This window comes from Astyanax mexicanus, chromosome 12 (genome assembly GCF_023375975.1).
Source record: "Astyanax mexicanus isolate ESR-SI-001 chromosome 12, AstMex3_surface, whole genome shotgun sequence".
NCBI classification, from domain to species: domain Eukaryota; kingdom Metazoa; phylum Chordata; class Actinopteri; order Characiformes; family Acestrorhamphidae; genus Astyanax; species Astyanax mexicanus.
The window spans coordinates 31623768-31649248 of NC_064419.1; the positions used below are offsets into that span (position 1 = coordinate 31623768).

The following is a 25481-nucleotide window of genomic DNA, read 5'->3' on the forward strand; positions in this document are numbered from 1 at the left end:
GTAATATTTATGGATGTGTTAAAATCTGGTCTTACAGACCAATCCCCAGAATCCCTGCCATCAATAATACAAGTATAACACAAGATCTGTGTTTATACACTCAGTATCATATTAATGTCAATGTAACTGCAATATAAAAAGTCCTCAGAAATTAATTCTCTGTATATTTTTATATTTTATATATTTATATTTTTATATTTTTAAATAAGTTGGTGTGATGAGGTGTATAGCTAAGCATAATGACAAATAATTATGGAACTATTATGTTTTAATTAACCCTTTAGTCTCTCTGACTTTTATTTAAAATGCAATGATCGGAGGAGGCATGTGCTAGTCTTAACCGTCCTGGTGTTGGGGAATCACTTGTGATAGGATGAAGTTCTAATTAGTGAGTTGGGTACTTGGCTGTGTAAATTGTAGAGAAAATGGGGAAAAATAATAAATACAATTATTTAAAAAAAATCTTTTAGATTAAAACTAGACATTTTCAAGTTTCATATTTACATTCAGGGACATATCCAGAATCTCCAGGCTCTGAGAACTAGAACAAACTTCTCTTATGAAACCTGCCCATTCGCTACAAATCAAAGTGGGACTGGTTGACCTTTTTTCATGTAGGTAGATAATCTGATGTCTTAAACATTTAGTCTGGCTCACAAAGGCTTGACCAATGGGAGACCTTCCTTGTCTTGATTGGTGCTGTGTTTTCAGGATTAAACCCTCAACATTAATTCCAACCACAGGCTTGATTAATCTGAATAGACATAGAGTATATTATATATGTATGTTTTAAAGTTATGGTTTAAAGAGCACCCACCATGACTAGAGGAGCCAAGCCGACAAAGTCCCTCTGGGTGGTGTAGATCCTCATCAGGCCCTCAGATGCTCCCAGCATTTTGACATCATCAGGAAGAGCCAGTTCCCATTTAATCACTTGGATTTCTGACTGACTGCTGACGTCCTCCACCTCGAAATCCATCTGCAGGATGGCCTGGAGCTTGCTCAGCCTGCGGGAGAGACGTCAGTGATGAGATTAGAACTTGCCAAAATGCCAAAATATTGCATTATCTATAAATATTTAAATCCTCTACTAGTATTTCCGAACCCTGGACCTGTAGTAGCTGCTGCCTGGCACATTTTAGTGCTTTTCTCTCAGTCAGGGGTTGTTAATAAGCTGATTAGCTGGATCAGCATGTTGTGTGCAGCAAATAATCATAGGACTTATAGAGGCTCTCTGAGCTGGTCAGTTGTATTTGATGACGTTTGATAATAAGGAAATCAATGTAGTTAGAAACCATAGTCTGACAACACACAAAATGTGACTGTTTCAATAACAAACATTTAAACCTATAATCCAAGATACAAAAACAATTTAGGGCCCTCTATTAGTAATCTATAGCACACCAGTTAATTGTGGATTGTGCATTTGGTATCATAAGGGTGCAAAACATATGCTTTAATTTAATTTAATTCTCTTAATTAATCATGGGTGTGTTTTGGGCGTAACGTGAAATAAATGTTTGCCAGTAGTCATTCCCTTTAAAAGGGAAGGTGCGCCCTGACTGTGATGCGTTTGTATCTTAACAGGGCGGTGCTTTTATGCATCTCAGCAGATACAGATACTGACCTGCATGTTCACGCTGTGAAGGTACTCCAGCAGCTCATTTAAATTAATTAAATTAAATCAATTAAATGTATTCTTTATTTTGTTTATTGTTGGTTTTAGCTCTGCAGTGGCGTGCACATGGCACACCTATAGTAATAGACTCTGACGACTGATTGTTGTCTAGGTTAATTTCAGTCAGTGGCGCACCTGTGTTTTCCACCACTAAAATAGCAACACGACAGAAATGTACCTGAACACACCTCACTTTCAGTCCATTACTCCTAAAAATGTAGATTTATAGACTGTTGAGGGGGTGTAAGGTAGCCAAGAGCATTGCGACGCACCTTGTGCAGGGTATACGATAGGGCGCTTAATTTCTAGGGGTGTCACGATTCTCTAAATCCTCGATTCGATTTCATTTTCGATGTGAGGGTCACGATTCGATTCGATTCTCGATTTTCTTGTTTTTTTTTCTTGTTATTATTTTATGCCTCATAAAATTTAAATAATATATTTATTATTATTATTATTATAAATATTATAAATATTATTATTATTATTTATTAAGATATATATGGTAATGCCATCTAGTGACTTTTTTTGGTAGCAACAGTGTGCACTATTAAAACAAGCAGTTTATCAGAGCTGTGTGTGGATGGCTGGTGAAACTGCTCATTACATGAAGCTGCAGTTCTTCATCCAACCACTAGCAGCAGCAGCACAAGCCCCGCTCTCTTCACTCAGTCACTACTTCAGTACAGCCCAGCCACGGGCTACAGAGCTCAGCCAGTCCGTTTTTACTGTTTCTGTAAACAAATAAAGGTTTTAACCCCACTAACCGGATAATACAGCTCACTACAGTTCATCTTTCAGCCCAAGCAGCTAACAGCAGCAGGTTAGAACAGCCGACACGGAGGCACTGCTCGGATTACATTATAAACAGGTCAGTTAGCGCGCTGCTAACCTCAGGATGTTTATAACTACGGAGTTTAGTGGACACACCACGGCCGCCAGGTAAGTCTTTTAAAGGCTACTGAAGACTATTAAAGGCTATTAGAGTGTAACCCCTGGCTCCCAGGGGTTACAAGAGGTTATTGAAAGCATTATTGGGGGGCAGAAATCAGTACAGGCTGGTTAGATAAGTGATGTGGGTATTGTCTTATAAATATTTACACATAACTTATATCTCTCCTGAAAAGCTTTTATTTTAGTCAGAAACACGCTTGTGTTTACTTTATCTGAGAGAAAGATGTTTTTTTAATTCAATGGAAAGCAACAGGTGTAGTCAATTATAAGTTTAAGATTTTTAATCCACCTCACTGTGATCTATAGTCAGTGTTCTCAAGTCACACTGACACACGCATTTCAGCGAGTTCACACGCTCTCACCTGCGCGCACCCACCCCTCCGTTAGATACAGATACAAAACCTGCGCGCCCAACCCCCTCCCCCCCCTCCCCCCCTCCCCCCCTCCCCCGTTGGACAGATAAAAACAGTGATCACACTCCCGCCGACTGCGCTCATGCAGTGGCTATCTCTATTTAAATGAATAGGATGCGCTGTGTTGGTGCCGCGCCATTTGCGTAGCGCGCTGCGCTATTTGCGTAGCGCGCGCGGGAGGGATCGTCGATCCTCTTTTTGACTTCGATACTCGAGATCGTGACCTCATTTCGATTCGATTTCGATAAAATATCGAGATCGTGACACCCCTATTAATTTCATAAAATCACAGCTATATAACAGCAAATTCTCATTATGTACTAACTACAATGACAGCAGTGCCAACCAGATGGCTTATCTAAAAGTCAGTGGATGCCAGTGTACAAAATATTTTTGGACCTTCTGGCAGGTTTTTATCAATTTTAGGGTTTAAGAATCAAAAATACCAACAACCAAGTGTGTAAAAAAACATGGTTTACAGCTCAATATGGCTTTTTCAAAATGAGAAAAACAGTTGGCAAACACTGACTAGAAGCCAAATGGTTAAGTAGGTCAGTCAGAGTAGATTATTAGATATTAAATACAATGTAAGGTTTAAAACATTAATTAAAAAAAAATTAAAAACAAAATAAACCAAAGAAAGGAATGTAACTAGTGTGAATTAACAGTGCATCTTGTGTGGTGGTATTATTTATAGAAACACAAAGTTAGGATTGGTTTAATATTGATAAACAGTCAGCATTAGGGTACTCGGATTGGATAAAGGAGCTGTCATTGAGACTAAAGACCAATTTATACTACACGGCATAACCTGTGCAAGTGCCCTGCTTTTGGACAGTTGCCTTTGCCGCACTCATACTTCCCAGGCTAAAAAGTAGTTTAATATGAGCGTTTACTGTGGACCTCTACCTCGCTCTACCTCACTCTACATCCAGCTTTGTTATGAAACGTGAGCACAGTCTGCAGCGTGAAGAGCTCCCTTAGTTGCTGCACATGAGTAATGCAATTTGAGTTTGCTGCTATTCACAATGTTATTGCAGCTCTTTGATGTGTTTATCATGAAAAATCCTATCGCCATAACAAAAATACAAAAAAAAAAACTTAATTGTAACATTTTCAGTAATAACATTAGTAACACATTCATTGAGCCCATTTCCATAACAGAAACATAATGACCATTAGAAGGCATGTGCGAAGAGGCTATGAATAAAACATGTATCTTAATGTTAATGTAAACTAACTGAATGAGAAAATCAGCAACAGGCTTTAAAAGCACGCACAGCTTAGTCCACTGCAGTATCACCATGCCATATCATTCTTCCACACTACATCCACATCCCCATCAATCCCTTCTCCACTCAGCATAATGCTTTCAATAGGACTTGAGTTCTTCTATAATCTGATACATCTGTCTGAAATCTTTCAGCTTTAAAACACAGCTTTCAAGCTCCGGGGATCAGCTGAAAACGAGTTCAGAGGCCTCTTTTGTGTGGCAAGTTTTTATTTTTTTCTGCATGGGTGTATGAGTGTGTGTGTGAGTGTGTTTTCACATTTCCCTCAACAGAATTGTAGATGGTTTATTAGGCTTTAATAGGTTTTATTAGGATTTATTAGAATTATGATGTTTGGTATTGCATAAAGAACTCAGCCTGTCTATTTATTAGACTGCAATATTTATTCTGTGCTCCATTAGGAATGAACTTAGAATACCCTGGGATTGTATTTAAGTCTATTTGAATTTATATTGTGATTAGAAAATGCATTAGTGTTTCACAGCATGCAGTCCAAGCAAACAACATTTCATTAATCAATTATAGATAAACAAATTGTGCTCCTTTCTCAAATTTTCCTATGATTTATAAACAACCAAAACATTCAAAAGCTGAAAGTATTTTTGTTTATACATACACTGGTATAAAAAAAATCATATTTAATTTTTATAGTATCTCATATGTACTGAGATATTATAAATAATCCATAGGTGCACCATATACATTTCATGTGATCTAAAATCTTTGATTTATTTAGTTCCAATATTTGGCCAAAGGTATTTAAACTCGAAATATCACACTTGATCAATGACCATGAAAGATTATATTTTTTGTAGTAACTCTCATTACGCGATCAGGATGCATCATTAGATACTAAAGAAACATGCTGAGTTTTAGCACTGGCAGCTCTTGTCAGCAGAGCCTCAGTCAGTATTTTCTTATTTGAACTGTGTGGTCCGTGACTGAAATCTTTGTGGGTTTTAGACCCTGAATCTGACCACTGCTGTTCCCCCAATCCCATTTCCACATTCAGGTTTGCCAGGTACAGACAAAAGCATGCAAACAGTGCGCTGCAGCCATAAGAACAGGTAATCACTGAGCTTCATTTAGGTTGGTAACCATAGCTAGGTAATTTACCACCACCAATAGTGTAGTAGAGATGGCATTTTAGACATTGAAACACACACACACACACATATATATATATATATATATATATATATATATTTAAGGAGCAGCTACAAAGTCTTGCAAAGTCTTTCGCTTGTCACTGTGTGTCAATCTGGCAACCCACGTGAGCACTTTATCCAGTCTTCAGAAATTAGACTTGCTCTTATTTATTAGTCACATAGCATCAGGTCTCTGTGGTCATGGTAGGTGGACCAAACAAATGAGCCTGCAGGAAGCAGCAGAGCAGAATATCTTATACTCTTAGCGACACAATGACTATAAAATATTTTTAGTTATATCTATAATTATAAAATGTCGTTTTTTAAAGTTTGTCTATGAATTATACAAAATAAAGAGAGCAGAAAGCACAGTGAACAGAAAAATGGGAAAATGGAAATACAGTATATAGACTTGTCTAAAAACAAAAAAATTAAGAGTTGGTGTAAAAGTTCCAATATGTTAAAAAAGTTATCTGTTTTTAATCGCCAAAAAAAAAATTGCAGTCTGTGTGAAAGGTCCTTTACTATATATAAGCCTGTAGGACATCTTATACAAAAACACTGGCATTCTTATGTAGTTGCCCTTATCTTGCCTCATTCCCAGCCACTACTCTTCTGGGAAGGCTTTTCTGAAGGTGTTGGAATGTGTTTGTGTGAATTTGAGCAAAGAACATGTGTCAGGGTTTGCAGTTCATGCTCCAGTTCATCTCAGAGGTGCTCAGTGAGGCTGAGGTCAGAGCTTCCTCCACAGCAAACTCGCTAATCCACTTGATTTTTACTGAGCAGCTTTGTACTCATGTTTGGAGTCATGCAGGAACCGCAAGGAGTCTTCTCCTGCTCCCAAACTGCATCCAGAAAATGGAGAAAGATTTAGAATGTGTGATACATTTCATGTCTCCTAGATAAATCTAAATCAGTTGTAAACAATACTCTTGTATCTTTTAGCTCGAAAACAGTTTGTAAAGTAAACTAAGACCATGCGTGATAAATAAAGAGATGCTGAATTAGTGCTGGGCGTTAAAAATGCATATCACGGTATTTTACAAGATTCTGACGGCTTCATGGTATATCCCGGTATTTCTATATATATTTATATATATATATATATATATATATTTTTTTTTTTGCATGACTGGGCTTTAATATAGGTTTGTGAGTTACTGTACTGTTAGGAGTACATATAATATTAAACACTAAGGCTTTAAATGATGGCTTTGATTAGTATAGGGTTTACTTTGTCCCACAAAATTAAACAATACATGAAGAAATCAGACTTTATTATCAGGAAAACAGCTGAAAAATATAAAAAATAGACCTTAAAAAGAGATACGCCAACAACTTTAACACAACTTCCTTTACAAAATATTAAAAGTAGTTTTAATAGTTCCATAAACACTATAAATGGACCTAAACTACTCAATGTTTAAGTATTCAAACACTATTCTTTAGTGGTATGGCGGTATGAGAGAAACGCTTACGGTTCAAGTTCACCCCGCGATATACTGAATTAACCAGTATACCGCCCAGCACTATGCTAAATGCTTTTTTACTTCAATTAAGCACTTTATCACAGTTTATGTAATGCTATCAGCTATCGAACAATATAGAGTCTGTTTTTCAGTAGATCCAGTTCATCTGTCCCTCTTAAAAATGTCAGTCTGATACGATTAAGTTGATATTCAAGCACGAGAAACAAATAACCTAAGAACCCCCCCAAAAAAAAGAACAAAGCAGATTGAAAACAAGGACTATCCGGATTTGGGTGAAGGTCCCTTTCAGCCCCCTTCTGGGACACCATTAAACAGGATTTATCCGCTTTAATCCGGCATTATAGGAGGAAGATTCCCCAAAAATGCGCCATGGCCCGGTCCTAAGTGGCTGTATGTGGTCGAGGCTCTGTGGGTAACTATTGTTTGGGTAGATTTAGTAACGACTTATGGCCAAATAGCCCCTTCCAAAACACACTTAAGACAAAAGCCTAACAAAAATCCTCCCAAAAAGTGCAAAAGTGCACTTACATTAGGCTGTCCCTGCAGGGGGGTTACTTGCGGGCTGCTTTTTAATGGATTTGGGAGTAATTTACACACCACAAATATGCTTTTTTAAAAGCATTAAGATGAACAAAAGGCTATAATCCCAGGCCTTGGGGGGAAAACAAGGCCAAATGAGGTTGACAAGGCCAAACTCCTCAAAGACAGATAGACAGACAGAAAGAGAGACAGACAGATATACAGAAAGACCCGCACCGGCTGCTGTTGAATGACCGTGACCTTCAGTGTAATCTTAATCTTCTCCAGTTCAAGCCCAACTCAGGGCCCATAGAGGTTTTAGACTTTGAGATAAACACTCCCGCATGGGAGCGCAGAAATAGCCAGGAGTTTGATAGCAGAAAGCTATAATTGGCTGATGAGCTACATTGTTGGGGATGCTGCCACGTGGGAATACAAAGAGTAGTGTAATTATGCAACATGCAATCGAGGCACAGTGCACACTCGCGTTTCAGCTGAGGTCAAGGTACCCGCATCAAACAGGGATAGAAAGGGGAACTCGGGCTGGCTTTCACTAAGAGGATCTATCAGGTCTTCACACTCACACACACCGATAAACTCTGACACATGCATAAACTGTACATGACCGTAACAACACTGAAGAGAAGCACTATTGTACTACATCAGGTCACTTTTCCTGGAGGGAGTCTTGCAGGAACTGGAAAGAGTCCCAAAAAATAGAATGAAATAAAAGGTAGTTCTAGGATTTGGGAATACTTGGCATCTGCAAGATAAAACTTTTACTAAATCACTTTTGAATAATAATTAATTCCTCTAATTTGGAACCTGTAGGTGGTTTGCACATTTTGTAAATATTTCTGAATTAATGAACCAGAAGAAATGCTCTAATTATGCGGAATAAACTTTTACTCTCCTTTCAAGGTTAGAAACATTTGTGCTTGCAACACAAACCATAATTTTGGAAATACTTGTTTTTGATTAGACAGTGACACTATGCTCTTATTATAATGGATCCCATTGTTCTTGTAAATTAAATAAATCTAAATTAAGAAAATATCGGTGAATGAACTACTTTTTGATTAATTTCTTCTTGTGCTTGACTGGTGATTAAGGCACCATGATGATGTAACAGAGATATGTAGCATCAAATGAAGCTTTCTTAAGTCTTCTAAAATTTCCTCATACTCACATATGTTTATTACAAACATGTATTTGATTAATAATGGAACCAAACATAGTTCTTACACAGCATTGCTCAAAGAACCTGCTGTAGGATGTTTATTCTTAGGCTGAAACATGAATGAAGCAGCTTGTTTAGGTACCATACATGCATCACTCTTCACATTTCAAATTAGCTGTGGTGTCCTCTCCGTCCCACACCAACCTAAATTACTCCTCGAAAGCTTACGCAGACGATGGGGTGAAAAGGGGAGCCGAGGAGAACTGTAATCCAAACGAAGCGTTCCTAGAAAAGTGTTTGATTAAACCGATCAACAATTATTAACTAATCGGAAGATCTCTCTCACTCACACAGGATTGGCCTGAGGTTAGACTCTTAGATTAGGCACTAAGTTTTCACGCATACCGTGCTCACAGCTAACAGAGAACGATTAGCAATGTTTCGAAAAGGTTTCAGGAACGATAGCCTGTAATTTTAGAGAAATAATGTTCCAGGAACATTCTGGAAACCTGTGATATAATAATTATTAGAACATTACATACATGACTCATGTTCAGCAAATTCTGACCTCATTGATCAGAGCATGAACAAGGTCTTTCACAATAACTATGTGATAAATTCGGGTGTGATAAGATCTCGTGACACTAGATGATATTTCTTGTCAAGCTTGAACCTCTTAGTCACGCAGAAGAAAAAAAAAACAGTTAGTATTGACTTTTTAAGAGGGATCTGGCAACGCATTAGCAATGGCGGCAAGTAAGGTGGCTGAGCAGTCAGAGCAGCTCTCAGCAGAAGAGGAAAATTTGGACATTCACATAGAAGGTGCTCCCACTACTTTTAAGTCATACATCTGGCTGCACTTTGTCTTCCCAATAGAAACAATAAACGGTAATAGAGTGACCGACAACATATAAACTATATGCAAGTACTGTAAGAAAATCATGCCATACACCGCAGTTAATACAAGCACAATGCAAAAAACACTTACAGCACCACCATGGCTCTTTACTTAGGTCAGCCATGCCTGTAAATAAAGTGATGAGTCTTAGTCTTAGTCTTGGTATGACTGCTTATATATATATATATATATATATATATATATTTTTTTTTTTTTTTTTTTTTATTCCTACATAAATAAAACTTAAACTAAATGATTGACTGTTTTTTTAACAAAGTTGTATACCAAGCTCATGTATGTTAATGGTCTCTCCTTGCTATGGAAAACACAATGGTCAAAATCGAGGTCAGCTGGAATGGTGAAGGTCATGTTAACTGTTAACTGTACGATAAGTCAATACCATGAATACTACAACAGACCCAGTATGAACATATAAACCCACATACCTTTTCCCACTCCCACTGGAGCGCTTTTGACAGATAACCCCCACACTGCCGTCAGAACCAGTATCCAGCGTGATGTCCCATAGCAGAGTGTTGCTGGGTGTGGCTGTGCGGAAGGACACACCCTTCTTCACCATGGCCCTAGGAAAAAGAACATAAGTTCAGAAAAAAATTATACTCATATATTAATAGAGAAAACGTGTCTTACTGCTGCTGTCATGCAAAAAAACTAAAATTTTTGTAGTACAAATTGTAAAATATTTATTAAACAAATTTAACATTTTACATTAAGTTTTGTCTCTTAGAATTAAGCATGCGCAATATATTGTTTTAGCATCAACATCACAATGTACACATGTGCAATAGCCACACTGCAGGACATGCAATGTTCTATTAAATGTCAAATTACATTTTAAACTGTTTTTGTTGCTTGATAATACACAGAAAAAAAATCACACTGTTCATATTTTGCATGACAATATCTTTATGATTATTATTAAAACCTGTTGGATCAATGACATCTGGAGAAATCTGGTGAAAATAAACTTAAAATACATAAAGTATACATATCATTTTTCCATTTTTTTATCATGTGGTCGTATTAAGTGCTGCTGCTACAGAAAAAAAAAAACGGATAAGAAGCAGTTTGGTGTATGTATTCACTGTGGACCTCTACCTCACTCTACCTCCAGTCTCATTATATCACATGATTACAGTCTGCAGCATGAAGAGCTTTCTTTGTTGCTGAAGCAGGTAATGCAATTTGAGCTTACTGTTATTTAAGGTGCTATCACATCAACTATGATATGTTTACTGTAAAAAAAAAAAACTCCTATTGAATTAGCAAAAAAAATAAGATTAATTGCACAGCCCTATTTGGAGATACAACATTTCTGAATTTACAAAACAATGATTACTGCAAAAACTGCTGCACAATAAACTGCTCCACATGAAACAGCTTGCACAACCACCCCCAATACCGCATTTGGACATCAAAACAAAATACATAAAATATTATGTATTTAAATGAATTAACAAAGGATTAGGCCTGAGTCCCTGCAGCATTATAGATGTTTACAACTGTAATTTGACACTAAATCCACTGATACACAGCAGCTTTCTAATCACCCTCGCTCTAATGCCTGAATATACACATTTCTGTTTAGTCCATAATAGACTAACCGTCACAACCATCACGTCCACATCTGCTGGAGTCTATCTATAGGATCACATCTGGTGTCAAGTGCTTGTGGGGTGCCAGGATTAAACTGAGAAGCACAATGAGCTGAGAAGAGGTCATTCACAACAAAGCAATCTCTTGTATGCTGTCAACACTGCTGTGCTGTTAATATGCTTAGCAGCATAATATGAGGTCAATAAACACGAACAATTACATCAAGAACCCAGAATCAGATTATAGAGCATAAGACAAACTGTCAGTGAGGAAAAGAGCAAATAGCACAGCGGAAAGGCATTCACACATTTATAAATAAGGATAAATAGGATTTATCGCCCTGTTTTAACATTGTGGTGTGAGGTGTTAGGGTACTGTATTTTTACTGTATTATAAGGCGCGCTATCAATTAACATCTATTTTCTGGTCTATTTTCATACATAAACTGCACTGGATTATAAGGCGCATTTTAAAAAACACTTTAAGGAACTTCTAATTGAGCAGGTCTTGCCTCTGGGTGGTGGTGGGGGTTAGCTAACTAAGTTAAGTAAAGCTAAGCTAAGTAAACAAAACTGTAATAAAAATGTAATAGTTTGTAAGTCAAACGAGAGCTGGATGTTAATCTACACAGATTTCTCTCCTAAAAACTCTTTGTTTGAGTGAGTAAAGCATTTCTGTTTATTTACAGAAAGCTTAGACTACTGAATTTCTCTAGCACTAAGACTGGAGAGTTAGCATTAGCGGCTAACCGCTCCAGCAGTGCTAGCCGGGGTTAGGAGCAGGCTACAGGCTGATAATACTCCCCTCTGAACGGGGAAATAGTGGTTAGCGGCTAATGCTAGTAGTGATCCAGCCCCGGTGATGGAGAACTAAACTAAAACTCTGTATAACGCTGTACCTCACTGACTGGTAAAATTCATACATAAGATGCAATAGATTAAAAGGCGCACTGGCGATTTTTGGAAAGTTAAAAGATTTTAAATGTGCCTCATAGTGCGGAAAATACAGTACTATGCTTTTCTTCTTCTGTATGATTTACAGTTAGAAGATTTGAAATTCAGTACCGTCCTACAAAACAATAGCACATGAGTGATCAGGGTTATAATACACAAATGAATCATTCTAGAAAAAAGGCTGATTCATAAATGCTTGAGTGATCACTTGTTCCAACAGATAATGTATAATTTTTCTTCATATTACATGATTTCAGCATTATTACTAGAATATGAAAATACACAACAGTGACATTGCAGGGTTAGCAGTGTCACATAAGGAAAACAAAAACAAAAATTTCATGCCACAAATTGCTTGATACAATTGAACAAATTGCACTGTTCTCATTTTCTGATATATCTAGCAGATATGGCAGATTATGTTTGTCCAGTATCATTGATTTTCCTTCAATATTCCGATAAATGGATTATAGATTAATATAATATACAGCTCTGGAAAAACCACTTGAGTTTCTGAATCAGTTCTCTGATTTTGCTATTTATATGTATATGTTTAAGTAGAATGATCATTGTTGTTTTATTCTTTCTAAAATAAGAACAACATTTCATCCAAATTCCAAATAAAAACGTTGACAGAGCTTTCAGACCTTAAATAATGCAAAGAAAACAAGTTCATATTCATAAAGGTTTAAGTGTTCAGAAATCCATATTTTACACAGTTTTCATGCATCTTGGCAGGTTCTCCTCCACTAGTATTACACACTGCTTTTGGATAACTTTATTTCATTTCTGATGCAAAAATCAAGCAGTTCAACTTGGTTTGATGGCTTGTGATCATCCATCTTCCTCTTGATTATATTCCAGAGGTTTTCAATGTGGTAAAATCAAAGAAACTCATCAATTTTAAGTGGTCTCGTTTCTTTCCAGAGCTGTATATGTTAGATCACTGATTTAAAAAAAATGTGGTGATAAAGTGGTAAAATTTTTACAAAAATATCTCTTTTACATAAATACCTCTTCAGATCTGGTGAGTATTTTCCTGCCCGCTTCACCAAAGTTAAATAGTGCAGTTTGTGGCATAGTGAGCGCAGAGCCATTACAGAAAGCCTATATATCCAATTACAGTCAGTGGAGCATCGATGTGATTTTAAAACTGTTATTTTAAGGTAAACGTTTTTTTTATATTCTGTTGTGGACGTGTTGCTAAGCAGTGACTTAGCAACACCTTAGCAACCAACATTAAATTATAGCTTTTGTGAAAACTGTCAAACTGTTGTGGAATTAAAAATCTTAATACATACAGAATCATAAGTGAACCTAATTGCTGTCATGATGCACTGAATCATTTCCTTAAAAAAGATAATTGAATCAAACTGTTGTTAAATTGGAAATGTTAAAACACAATAAATCATTCCCTAATGAATGATAACTGAATCAAATCAGAAAATAGGAACTTCCAATTTCTAGGTTAAAAAACAATTTGCCACAAATGTACATATTTGCCCTGGCATTAACATGATCATTATTGCACCCACACACATAAACACAAACACAGACACGCACACATGATTCATTTACTCTAATGGTGGGTCTGACCTCTAATGTTTAGAGGATCAGCATTATGAGTATTATCTAACACACACACACTTAAACACATCCCTGAACAGCAGGAGTCCACGCTAAAACACCGACACACAAATACCATTTTGGTGCACAGCGTGTATTTGACCATGTGCTTGACCAAGGTCAGACTCTTTATTTATGTGACATTAAATGCCAGCTGAATCCCACAGACTGTATTATACCACTCAGCCTGGCACTGTGTACTGTACCACTCAGCCTGGCACTGCCTGCTATAAAAAGCAACGCCCTTCACCCCCTCACTAACCTGCACTACACCAGCACCTTCTGTTACACCAGACTGCTTAGTCATATCAGTGACTGTAAAGTGCTTGTATGTAAAATATCTGTTTATGATATTCTGAGATATATTGATTTTTTTTTTTTTGAAGTTCCGTTTTTAATGAATGATGCAATGGGCAGTGGTGACTCTCAGTGGTGAATCGATAACACGGTTGTGGTTTTGATACCTGGGCTCAATAAGTTGCCACTGCTGGGCCCTTGAGCAAGGACCTCAACCTTCACTGCTTTCTGAGCAATACAGCAATGGTATGTCACTGAGTGTGCGGGTGTGTGTGTTCACTGTAAAGATGGGTTAAAGGCAGAGACCAGATTTTATCTGTGCCTAGCACAAGTATGGTCACTATGGGTAAAAGCAAAAAAAAGGCAAAATAATCAAATTGTTTATTATATTGTATATACATATAAGGAATGATATTCTTAAAAAATAATAATTAAATCAAACTGTGAATCTTAATATACACTAAATCATTACCACTAAATCAGAACCACTATTGAATCACATAGGTGACCATTTTGTAGGTTTATTATGCAGTCATATCATTACAAACAAAAAACAAAAATATCATTACGTAACAAAAAATAACTTAATATTTGCAGCTATTCCAGTGAATCGCAATCACAACTGACTCAAATTTGGACAACTCATTATGCACTGAATTATTTACAAAGAATTACAACTGAATCACATTTAGAAATCTGATTTTAAACTGAATAGTTTACAAAGGATCACAACTGAATCAATTTTGGACAACTCATTATGCATCAAATCATTTACAAAGAATCACAACTGAATCAAATTTGAAAATCTAATTATAATTTGAACACTCATTATTTATTGAATAGTTTACAAGAAACCACAACTGAATCAAATTTGGGCAACTCATTATGCACAGAATAATTTACAAACAATTGCAACTAAATTAATTTTGAACTACTCATTATGCACTGAATAATTTACAAAGCATGTGCAAGTGAATCAAATATTACATTTGATTACGAATTGAAACGTTTACAAAGGATAACAACTGAATCAAGCTTGGGCAACTCATTATGAACTGAATCCTTTCCAAAGAACCACAACTGAATCAAATTTGGACAACTCATTATGTATTGAATAATTTACAAAGCATCACAGCTGAATTACACATGAAATTTGATTCGGAACTGAATCGTTTACAAAGAATCACAACTGAATCACATATGGAAATCTGATTATGAACTCGTTTACAAAGGATTACAACTGAACTAACTTTGGACACCTCATTATGCACTGAATCCTTTTCAAAGAATCAAAACTGAATCAAATTTGGACAACTCATTATGCACTGAATCGCTTATAAAGAATCACAACTGAATCAAACTTGGTCAATTCATTATGCACCACATCCTTTGAAAAGAATCACAACTAAATCACATTTGGAAATCTCATTATGCATTGAATAATAACCACTGAATCAAATTTTGAAATTCAACTGTGCTAAAATCAAACCTTTAATGTTGCATTGAACTAAAAAAAACATTATCATTGAATCAAATCATTGTAAAGTGTGATTTCTTATGATGTGTTGATTAATTTCCTTTAGATTTGTAATCAAACATAATTCAGTTGTTACACATTGAAATGTTTTGTAGGTAATCTATTTATTGTGTTATTGTTGAGTCAGGAACTGTGTGTGTGTGTGTTTTGTAAAGGGGAGATGAGGCCAAGGGCAGAGGGGAAGTCCTGCTCATGCAGTGTGAATCTGAAGCTGACAGTGTGGGCAGGTAGACCAGCGCTAAAGAAAGGCATGTTAGTGTCCACTGCTGCTGTACAGGACAGCAAATCAATTACAGCCTCAGTCCCACATCACTTTCACTCAGCCGAGCCTGGCCAGTCATGTCAACACTGTGACCACACTCTCACACACACACTCTCAGCGAAGGCACAACCTGCTTTATTACCCTGTAAAGAAAGGCTGGAAGTGAATTAGACAGCTGTAATTAGAGGCAGTCTTGACCTTTGTGGGTGAATGATGCCATCATGGTCAGTCAATGGGGCTCGGCTAAACTGTACTGGTTCCTGAAAGCCCCTGAAGGGTCTGTACGTGGGCCCACACTTTAATTCACCACTTTTACTATCTCAGACCTCTTAACCTTTTCTAAAGAGTTACAATAAATATCAGAATAGCTGTGATTAGGCTGCAGTAGATCACTATAATGATCAGGTATTAACAATCACAACACACAATCTGCAGTGTTTTACTACCTTTCTAATTATCTTTAGACAATTTTAGCAGTAGCGTTTTCATACCCACAAGTCCAGACCAGAGTCTGAACTAAGGTTCATGTGCTTGTTACATTGTACAAATTTAATCCAGATAGTTTCGGTTTCTCACTGAAGTTTAGAATTTTGCTATGTCCTGTTATTATCACTTACACAAGCCATGTCTCCCCATATTGGACAGTGATCAGTTTGTTGAATGTTGTCAGTTTTATAAACTGCCTTCCTAGGTGTTGTGCCATATTCTGCCTCCCTGTCAGAATTTGACTTCTCTTTGCATGTATATGCATCACGCAGCAGATTTAGTGTAACAGATTAGCCTCAGATTCATTTTGTTTTTGTTTATGAATAAGGATTAATCTACAGTTACAATAGATACGGAAGTTGTCAGTGTAATCTTTTGTACCCATACTAATACACACAGATTTTGCCACAACACTGGGTCTTTTTCTACTTCTGTTGCTTGGTCAACATCTGTTAATTGGTCAGAAAATCTGAACTATGCTTTTGCACTGTAACAGAACCAGATCTTGGTTCAATTGATCCGAGACCACCTCTTATGACCAAACAAGGTACCCTACTATAAAGTGTGAAATCATATACATTGGTACAAATCGTCCATGTTTTAACATTCACAGATTCTTTTACCGGGCAGCACGGTGGCGCAGTGGGTAGCACTTCCGCCTCACAGCAAGACGGCCTGGGTTCGATTCCCGGCTGGGGCGACCCGGGTCTTTCTGTGTGGAGTTCTCCGGTTTCCTCCCACAGTCCAAAGACTAAAGGCTAATTGGAACTTGATTGAAATTGCCCCTTAGGTGTGAGTGTGTGAGTGAATGTGTCTGTGTGTCTGTCTGTGTCTGTCTGCCCTGCGATGGATTGGCGGCCTGTCCAGGGTGTATCCTGCCTTCCGCCCGATGCCTGCTGGGATAGGCTCCAGCCCCCCCCCCCGCGACCCTTCACGAATAAAGCGGTTGACAATGAGATGAGATGAGATTCTTTTACCATAAAAATGTAGTTCAAGCATCTCAGAATAAGATCAACATTTTTTTTGTTTAGCAAGTTGTTGTAGCTCTGATTAGATATAACACAATTTTTGATTACTTTTTAATCAATCAGATTGTGCACCGAGTAGGCTATCATATATTAAGCCTTACATTTCTAAAAAAAAATCTAAATAACACCTGTTCAGTATAAAAAGTTAAAAGTTTTTCCCTAAAGTTTGAAGTACTGAAAATTAATGAACCTTCCATGGCAATCTGACATTTTCAGTGTGGATCTGAGCTTGTTCTTCCGCTGATTAACTGGAAAATCACCTTCTTTGTGTCAGGTTCTTAATTGACTAATATTTCCTATTCTACTTAATTGGACCACTTGTATCATATTAAATATTATGTATATATAATATTTTAATGCATATGATAGTTTGTTGAGGATATATTTAAGGATGAATACCTGTTGTTCTAGTGTTTAATGAGGTTGTGTATGGCCCAATATCCCATAATCTACAGTCTACAATTAATCCTATTTTACAATGAAAACCCACTAATTGTTAAAATAGGATATTTCCAAACATTACTCAAGTACTTTGAGTTAGTTCAACTAAATTTAATCTGGTGTCATTACTGCATCTGTTTTATTGGCTTTTGACACAATCTATTTGCATACTGGGTGTGTCCCCCAGGGTTTTGACACTCACTGTGTAGTGTTCCCCCGGGCAAGCTTAGGCAAACTTGTAGATTCCATATTATGATTAACTACAAGGTCTCTGTGTTGTAGGTCGTAAGAGCAAGCATCATTTTCTGAGCCGCTATTGCAAACTGTTTACATAACATTTTCTTTCTCCATCAATTTTTTTTGTTATGAGAATTCCAATTTTTATTTATTTATTTTTAAGGCTAAATAAATGTAGTACAGGATAGGCCTGTCGTTATAATTATGTTATGACTTTTATGACTTTTTAACCACAATAATTTTTGCGGTTACATTTTTTTCTGGCTGGCGAACCTATTCGAGGCTAATAGGTCTTTCTCAAAACTAAACCACTCCAGCCAGAAAATTAAGAGTAGTCCAGTCCAGATGGACTTTGTTTTAAAGCCACATTCCACGGTTCCGGTGTGGAAGTATGTTGGCTTTAATCCAAATGAGCGAGGAGAACCCATCAACGTGAAAGAGCTACTAACCTAAGATCCCATTTAAAGCACAACCATCCAGCACTATTTTCCGAGCCGAATATTGAATATGAATATTGTTACCCCAGAGAGATCCTGCCTCAAGAGCCACAGGTAAACATGTTGGTGTTTCATGCTCAGAATTTGTCTGACAGTTGAAATACATACTAATTTATGTTTTATAGCATATACATATAAGATCAGAAAAAAGAATCTGCAAGTGCTTTTGTGTTATGTCTAGATTTTAAAAAAGGCTGATTTAATGTAAATATTACTTGTTACTTAATTTCCTCCTTTTGCACTTTTTGTGCTAAATTTTTTAATGCAGTTTTCTCAGAACTCCCATAGTCCCAGGTTGGTTGTACTTTATTGTTTTATTTATTTAGGATATTAAAATATTGTCTGATCTTAATAATAAAAAGTTAGTTTCACTGTAAAATGATGTAATAGTATTATGCTAGTATATTATTATTATTAAGTGTGGCACATTGACTTAAAGCTTCTTTGGGAGCCCAGAAGCAGGAAAAACTAAAACATTTTCTATAGTGGTGCTTTACAATGACAATATTATCGTTAAGCGCAATAATTTCTGGGACAATATATCATCCTAAATTATTTTTTATATAGGACTCTTATTAAGGTTGTTTACGCACTAATACCTCATATTTTAATGCATAGGACTGTATATTAAGATTGTCAATGAACCAATATCTCCTGTTCTTGTATTTAGGAGCATTTAATGAGGTTGCTTATGAACTAATATCATATTCTAGTACATGACAACATTTCCCAAGGTCTCTTATGGATTAATTAGCAGAAGTCAGGCATTGGAGCTATAATAATTCATGTTCCTGTCAAAAATGACAGTGTGATCATGCAAAATGCAGAGGTATACAAAAGCAGAAAGGGCAGACTACATTATTTAGGCCATCAAGGAAAACATGACAGCATAATCAGAGCACAATATCAATACATGCAGCGCTCCTGGTTATGAGAACGCTAACATAATGTAACCTGGGGTAACGGACAGCACAGTGGTTCAATATGACCGCTAGCCAGGAGGGCCATTAAAGCTGCTCTAATAGCTTACTGAGAACCAATACAGCACCACTGAGAAACACGGGCAGCGAGAAAATCAGGACAATGACACTCAAATAGTGGCCTATGTGCTTATCCTTTAGAAATCAAGTTATTACTCACATTTTTTATTATGTATTGGTGCTTGAAAGTTTGCGTTTAGAATGAAACATCTGAAACTTTAGCAGATTTTCACACAAGTTCCAAAAGTAATTAAAGAGAACCCAGTTAAACAATTAAGGTAAAAATATGATACTTTGCTATTAATTTATTGAGATATGTGAAATCTTAGCCCATTCCTCTGTAGGGCTGAAACGATTAGTCTACAAAATCGTCGATTACAAATTTCATTGTCTACTAATTGTTAATTTGTAACTGAACCACATTACATAAAGTGCTGGAGACAGAACTACAGTGGGATATGAGTAAATGGCTCACTCACACAGGTTACACACAACTTAGTCTGTGTCTCCAAAAGTGCCCAAACACAACAGATTACATATTTACTCACTAAATGTTAGTAGTTTCCACATTGAAACAATATTTAGAGATTTTAATGCATTTTAAATCTTATGATCAGCTGTTTCTATTGTTTTTAGAGATGAAGGACATGGCAGAAATAATAGTTGACTAATCGACTAATCAGAAAAATAATCTTTAGATTAGTCGACTACTAAAATGATCATTAGTTTCAGCTTTAACTTTGTAATGTTGGTGGATTTCCTCACATGAACAGCTCGTTTAAGATCCTTCTACAATATTTTCATTGGATTAAGGTCAGGATTTTGATTTGGCCATTCCAAAATATTAACTTTATTCTTCTTGAATCATTCTTTAGTAGAAAAACTTTTGTTCTTAGGGCCGTTGTCTTGCTGCATGACCCACCTTCATGAACAGATGCCCTAAGATTTTCCTTTAGAACTCACTTTTATTGAGGTCCTTAGAAATATCATTTGTTTGTGCCAAGATACACTTCTACAAACATTTAATGTGAAGAGCAGACTTTGATAGATTATATTATTTAAATGAAACAGGCTCCGCCCACTAACACCTGATTGTCATCCCATTGATTGAAAACACCTAATTTCACCTTCAAAGTAACTGCTTATCCTAGAGTTCCATAGACTTTTGCCACTTACAAATATGTAATATTGGATTATTTTCCTCAATAAATAAATGACAGAGTAAAATATTTTTATCTTATTTCTTTAACTAAGGTTCTCTTTATCTACTTTTAGCAATTGCATGAAAAGCTGATGTTTTATCTCATATTTATGCAGAAATATAGAAGATTGTAAAGGCTTCACAAACTTTCACGCACCACTGTATATGGCTATATTTATGTAAAGATGATGTATTATATTTATATTCACTTTATATTCAGCATTTCAGCATAAACCTTTTACAAAATACAGTATCTTCTCTTCTACTTTCTCGTGCTGATGTGAGATGGATTGACAGTGTAGAATCTGCACTTTCCACAGTTTCTCCACCTGATTCTGTGAAACTCCATCATAAATAATTCACACAGAATTACAGCGAGCTTTTGTTAGCGTTAGTGATAACTGTGACTCTAAAGGTTAAGAAGTCCGGTTAGAAGGAGCAGGAGTCTCTTAGGTCTCTGAAGCTGGAGGTGATGAAACATCAAACCCGTGGTATTCTCTTTCATTAGTGTGTGTCGCATGTGTGTGCAGCAAGAGGACCATTAGGGCTATAAAATGCCACAGGGCAGAGTATTGGACACAGAGGTGCTGTTCTACAACTCCAACTGCAGCCCATCTCTCTTTTTTTGGAAACAGGGTTAGAGTTTTCCAATGACACAGACATTTATATACATACATACACATGAATAGACAAACACACTTACACATATACATTCATTCACGAATTCTGATTTATACATTGCTACAGTGGATGCCTTAGCAAAGAAAAAACAACAGAAGTTTAAATTATATAATATAAATACAATAGTTTTAAATGGCATCATGTAAAAGGACAGAAAAATCGAAAAGTAGATCTCCTTAACGTCTCTGTAGTTTCTCCTAGACAGCATTATGATCAGGTGGAAAAACGAAATAGATTTTAGCATAAGTCTTCTGCTGCTCATATGTGTCTCCTAAAATAAAGAGCTCTATAACATCTCAAATTCTGCTCAGATTTGCCACAATCATAACAACACAAGCATGTACTTAAGACAGGAGTCTCAATATGAAGTTAACTATTTCTCACTTGACAGTCACCTGACCACCAGCTTCAATAGACAAAATCAGAATCTAAATATACAGGTCTACTTTTTGAAGATTTGCACCATAATCTGATTCAGGTCTTTAATTACTGAATATCAGCTGATACTGATCTAATCTTATCTGAACTAAATCTGAAAACAAACTTAATGTAAATATTCTTCATTTTTAGTAATAGCTTATATAATGAGACATTTGTCATAACTGCTTGATGTAAATTATTTATAAGTTATTTGAATTACTGTGTCAAATGTTTCATGCAAACAAACTGACATGATTTTTTTCATTCAAATGAAAGTGAGGAAGGCATTTTTCCATTTTGGAAATACAAGGTTTTTTTAAAGCAACTATTTCATGCTTCTGTAAAAGCCTCTACGGCAGAGGTTGGCAATAGCAAAGCATAAAACATCTGACCCGTGAGGTTGTTTGAACTATAATGAATGATAATTAATTTCTTTTAAATAAAATGCTCTCCTGTCTCTCTGTTGCGCTCGGCGTGACTAGTTTTTGCCCGTTCTTGAGTTCTGTATCTCCTTTTTTCCCAGCCAAGTACCAATTTACTAGCTGGGGCAGCGGTAGTGTATTGGACCGCAGCCCTGACGACACCGGTTTGATACCGCGTGAGGATTTTTCCTATTTTCTTGGGTTTATCTGTTTTGAAAACAACTGTTCTGCAATTGGGTTCAACAACCCTCTGGGCTGGAGAGCTACTAGTCTGTAGCACTCCATCCAATTACACTCTTATTTTCCAAAACAGAATTTTTTTTGCGGCCCGCCACGTAATGGCTTGGAAAATATCTGGCCCGCAGCCAAACTCAATTGCAGACCCCTGCTCTATGGAGCCATTTAGGGGCCAAGGCTGCACGATATATTGTTTCATCATCGTTATAGCAATGTACAAACGGGCAACAGTCTCACTTTTTTGCTGCCTGATACAAATAAACAAAATGCATAAATACTTGAATTATCCACCAGATAAGTTTTAAACTCATGACACTTATACATATACATGAAGCTGTATTGACATAACATGCATATGTATAGAAAATCATATTTTAACTCATATATTAAACGTATCTGAATACAGACCTTTTAAAAAAACACTATACACAATATGCCTCATTCCCACAAAGTTTTTTTAGACAAATACTTAGTTATGAATCATACATAGGAGTTTATGAATGAATTTGTTGTCCTCAAATTTAAATTGTAGCACTTTTATTCATTTATAAAACCCTCATTAAGCTATGAAGCTACCCAATATTATTTAGTTTACTCTAATCTTCATGCAATGTAATACATTTTTATTATTATAATAATGACATGAGAAATAATTGACTTTTGGTGTAATACAGTAAAAAATCCTGATTCCTGAGCAAATATATTTTAATATATATAATATAACTAATATAACTAAATATAACTAAATATCCCAATGGCTGTTTCACAATCACTAGTTCAGACCCACTGTAACATGTTCAGATTGTCTGAACACGAGGTTCAGTGGAAAAAATCTGACTCATGATACATTTGACCTACACACACACACACACACACACACACACACAAACACAGAGAGAGAGAGAGAGAGAGAGAGAGAGAGAACACCCTGACACCTGTTTATCTGTCTCTTATTCATAAAGCAGCTCAGCTTTGGGAAGTGCTTTCAGATCCCTCACAACCTGCAACAACATTATTTATAACTGGAAAATCTACAGAGATTAAATTCCATCTATTCCAAATAACAGATCAAATATTCCAAAAACATATCAAACGATGTGTTTTATCACAGCAGGGGGTCTCAGACAGCTGTTTAATCTTCTTATGTGGACCATGGTGTTGATGCTTAACATGATGTATAATTACTGTGACCCAAACACGCAGTCTAATGTAAACATTGGGAGGCTACTGTGTGGAGGGCCGTGGGCTGGGAGCATCAGGTATACAGACAGTAAACCGGTAAATTACACTGTTTAATGACTTGTGGTTGGATTTTAGGAGATTTTCATAGGTGTCAATGAGTTTTTACTGGAATTCAATAGGTTCTATATCAGTAGTAGCCTAGTTCTACCACAGATGTGCCATAGAATTGTGACATATTAATGTCCTACAATGTTGATATAAGGTTGTGAAGTTAGAGTAGCTGCTTGACTGACCACACTGCACCTGAACTCAAATTAAGGTTGAGAACTATTGCCATTAAATACAGTGGCTAAATGAAAAACATTGATTATATGGTACCAATGGCTACCGTCAACTGGTCAATTTGCACTGTTATGCACTGAAACTAGTATCTTGTTTCAGGATTTTGTGTCACGGAGGCTAAAATGCTATACTGATCTTCAGGATATCCATATGAATGCACTGAGTCACTTGTCTGTTCTTATTGACAATTCTAGCCCGATGCCGCCACTCACAATCATTACTATCCACCGCACAATCCACTTTGTGGTATGCTGGCCAGTCTTGCCAGATATCTCCCTCTCACAAGATATCTCCTCACAACTTATACAGATGTGGGCATTTCCAGGCCATCTCCTAATGTATGTGTATTAGGCAGCAAGTGAACAGTCAGTTTTTAAGGTTGAAGCATTTTTAAGGTGTAAAGCATTAGAAAAATGGGTAAGTATAAGGATTTGAGACACTTTGACAAGATACAAACTGTGATGGATAGAAAACTGGATGGTCAGAAAATCTCAAAAACCATCAGACAGGTCCTGTGGAGTCAATACTTCAACAGGTCAGAGCTGTTGTGGTGGCACAAGCGGGATCTGCACAATATTAAGCAGGTAATTAAATTATATTGTCTATAGGTGTACAACAGTAATGCCCTATATAATGAACTTTTTAAAAATATTACTGTTCTCAGTCCAGGCCAACAGACGTCCCGGCTTTCTGACCGACATAAATCGTTTGGCTTGCTCCTCATGAGCCCCATCAAAGGCCTTTCCGATATTCCGATCGGCTGCATGTCAGATCCGCACGGTTTGATAACCCGCCTTCATTTCCCTGCATATGCTTCAGTTATCCTTCAAACACCGCTGACATTTGGTCTGATGAATGTGAGCTGTGAAATGTCACACTGGAGCGGCAGAACGCTGCACTGTGAATATCAAACGGAGGAGCTGCAGCTGTGCATTATAATCACACCTCTGTAACGCACTGTGAATGAGTGACGGGTTAGTTGGTCAATACTGTTCTACATGAGAAAGGCGGCATCCTTTATAATGTAGAAAACCACAGGAATACTATAGTTACTCACAGGGGACAGTTTGCATTTGGCCAGAGGGGATGACAAAGAAATGGCAAGTCCAAGGTCACAACAAGTTCATTTACAAACTCAGGGTGTTTTCACAACTGTAGTTAGATTCTTTGGTCTATATCAGTTGATGATAGTGCTGGGCGGTATGACCAAAAATGCATATCACAATATTTTCCAAGATTCTGGCGGTTTTAGGGTATATCACAGTATTTTTATATATTTTTTTTATTATAATTTTTTGCATGACTTGGCTTTAATATAGGTTTGTGAGTTACTGTACTGTTAGTAGTACATATAATATAAAACACTAAGGCATTAAATTAAGGCTTTGATTAGTATTGGGTTTACTTTGTCCCACAAAATTACACAATATATGATAAAATCAGACTTTATTATCAGGAAAATA

At 36.6% G+C, this 25481-nt stretch overlaps 1 protein-coding gene across 1 annotated transcript in view; it reads right to left on the reverse strand.

Moving 5' to 3' along the window:
• The window catches only part of LOC103026612 (transmembrane protein 132D), an 87595-nt gene that overhangs the window by 26723 nt on the left and 35391 nt on the right, over positions 1–25481 (reverse strand). The window contains exons 3-4 of the mRNA XM_022670485.2: positions 10019–10156; positions 818–1007 (exon numbers count right to left, since the gene is read on the reverse strand). Of these exons, the coding sequence (XP_022526206.2) occupies positions 818–1007; positions 10019–10156 (328 nt within the window). The remainder of the gene's footprint in view (positions 1–817; positions 1008–10018; positions 10157–25481) is intronic.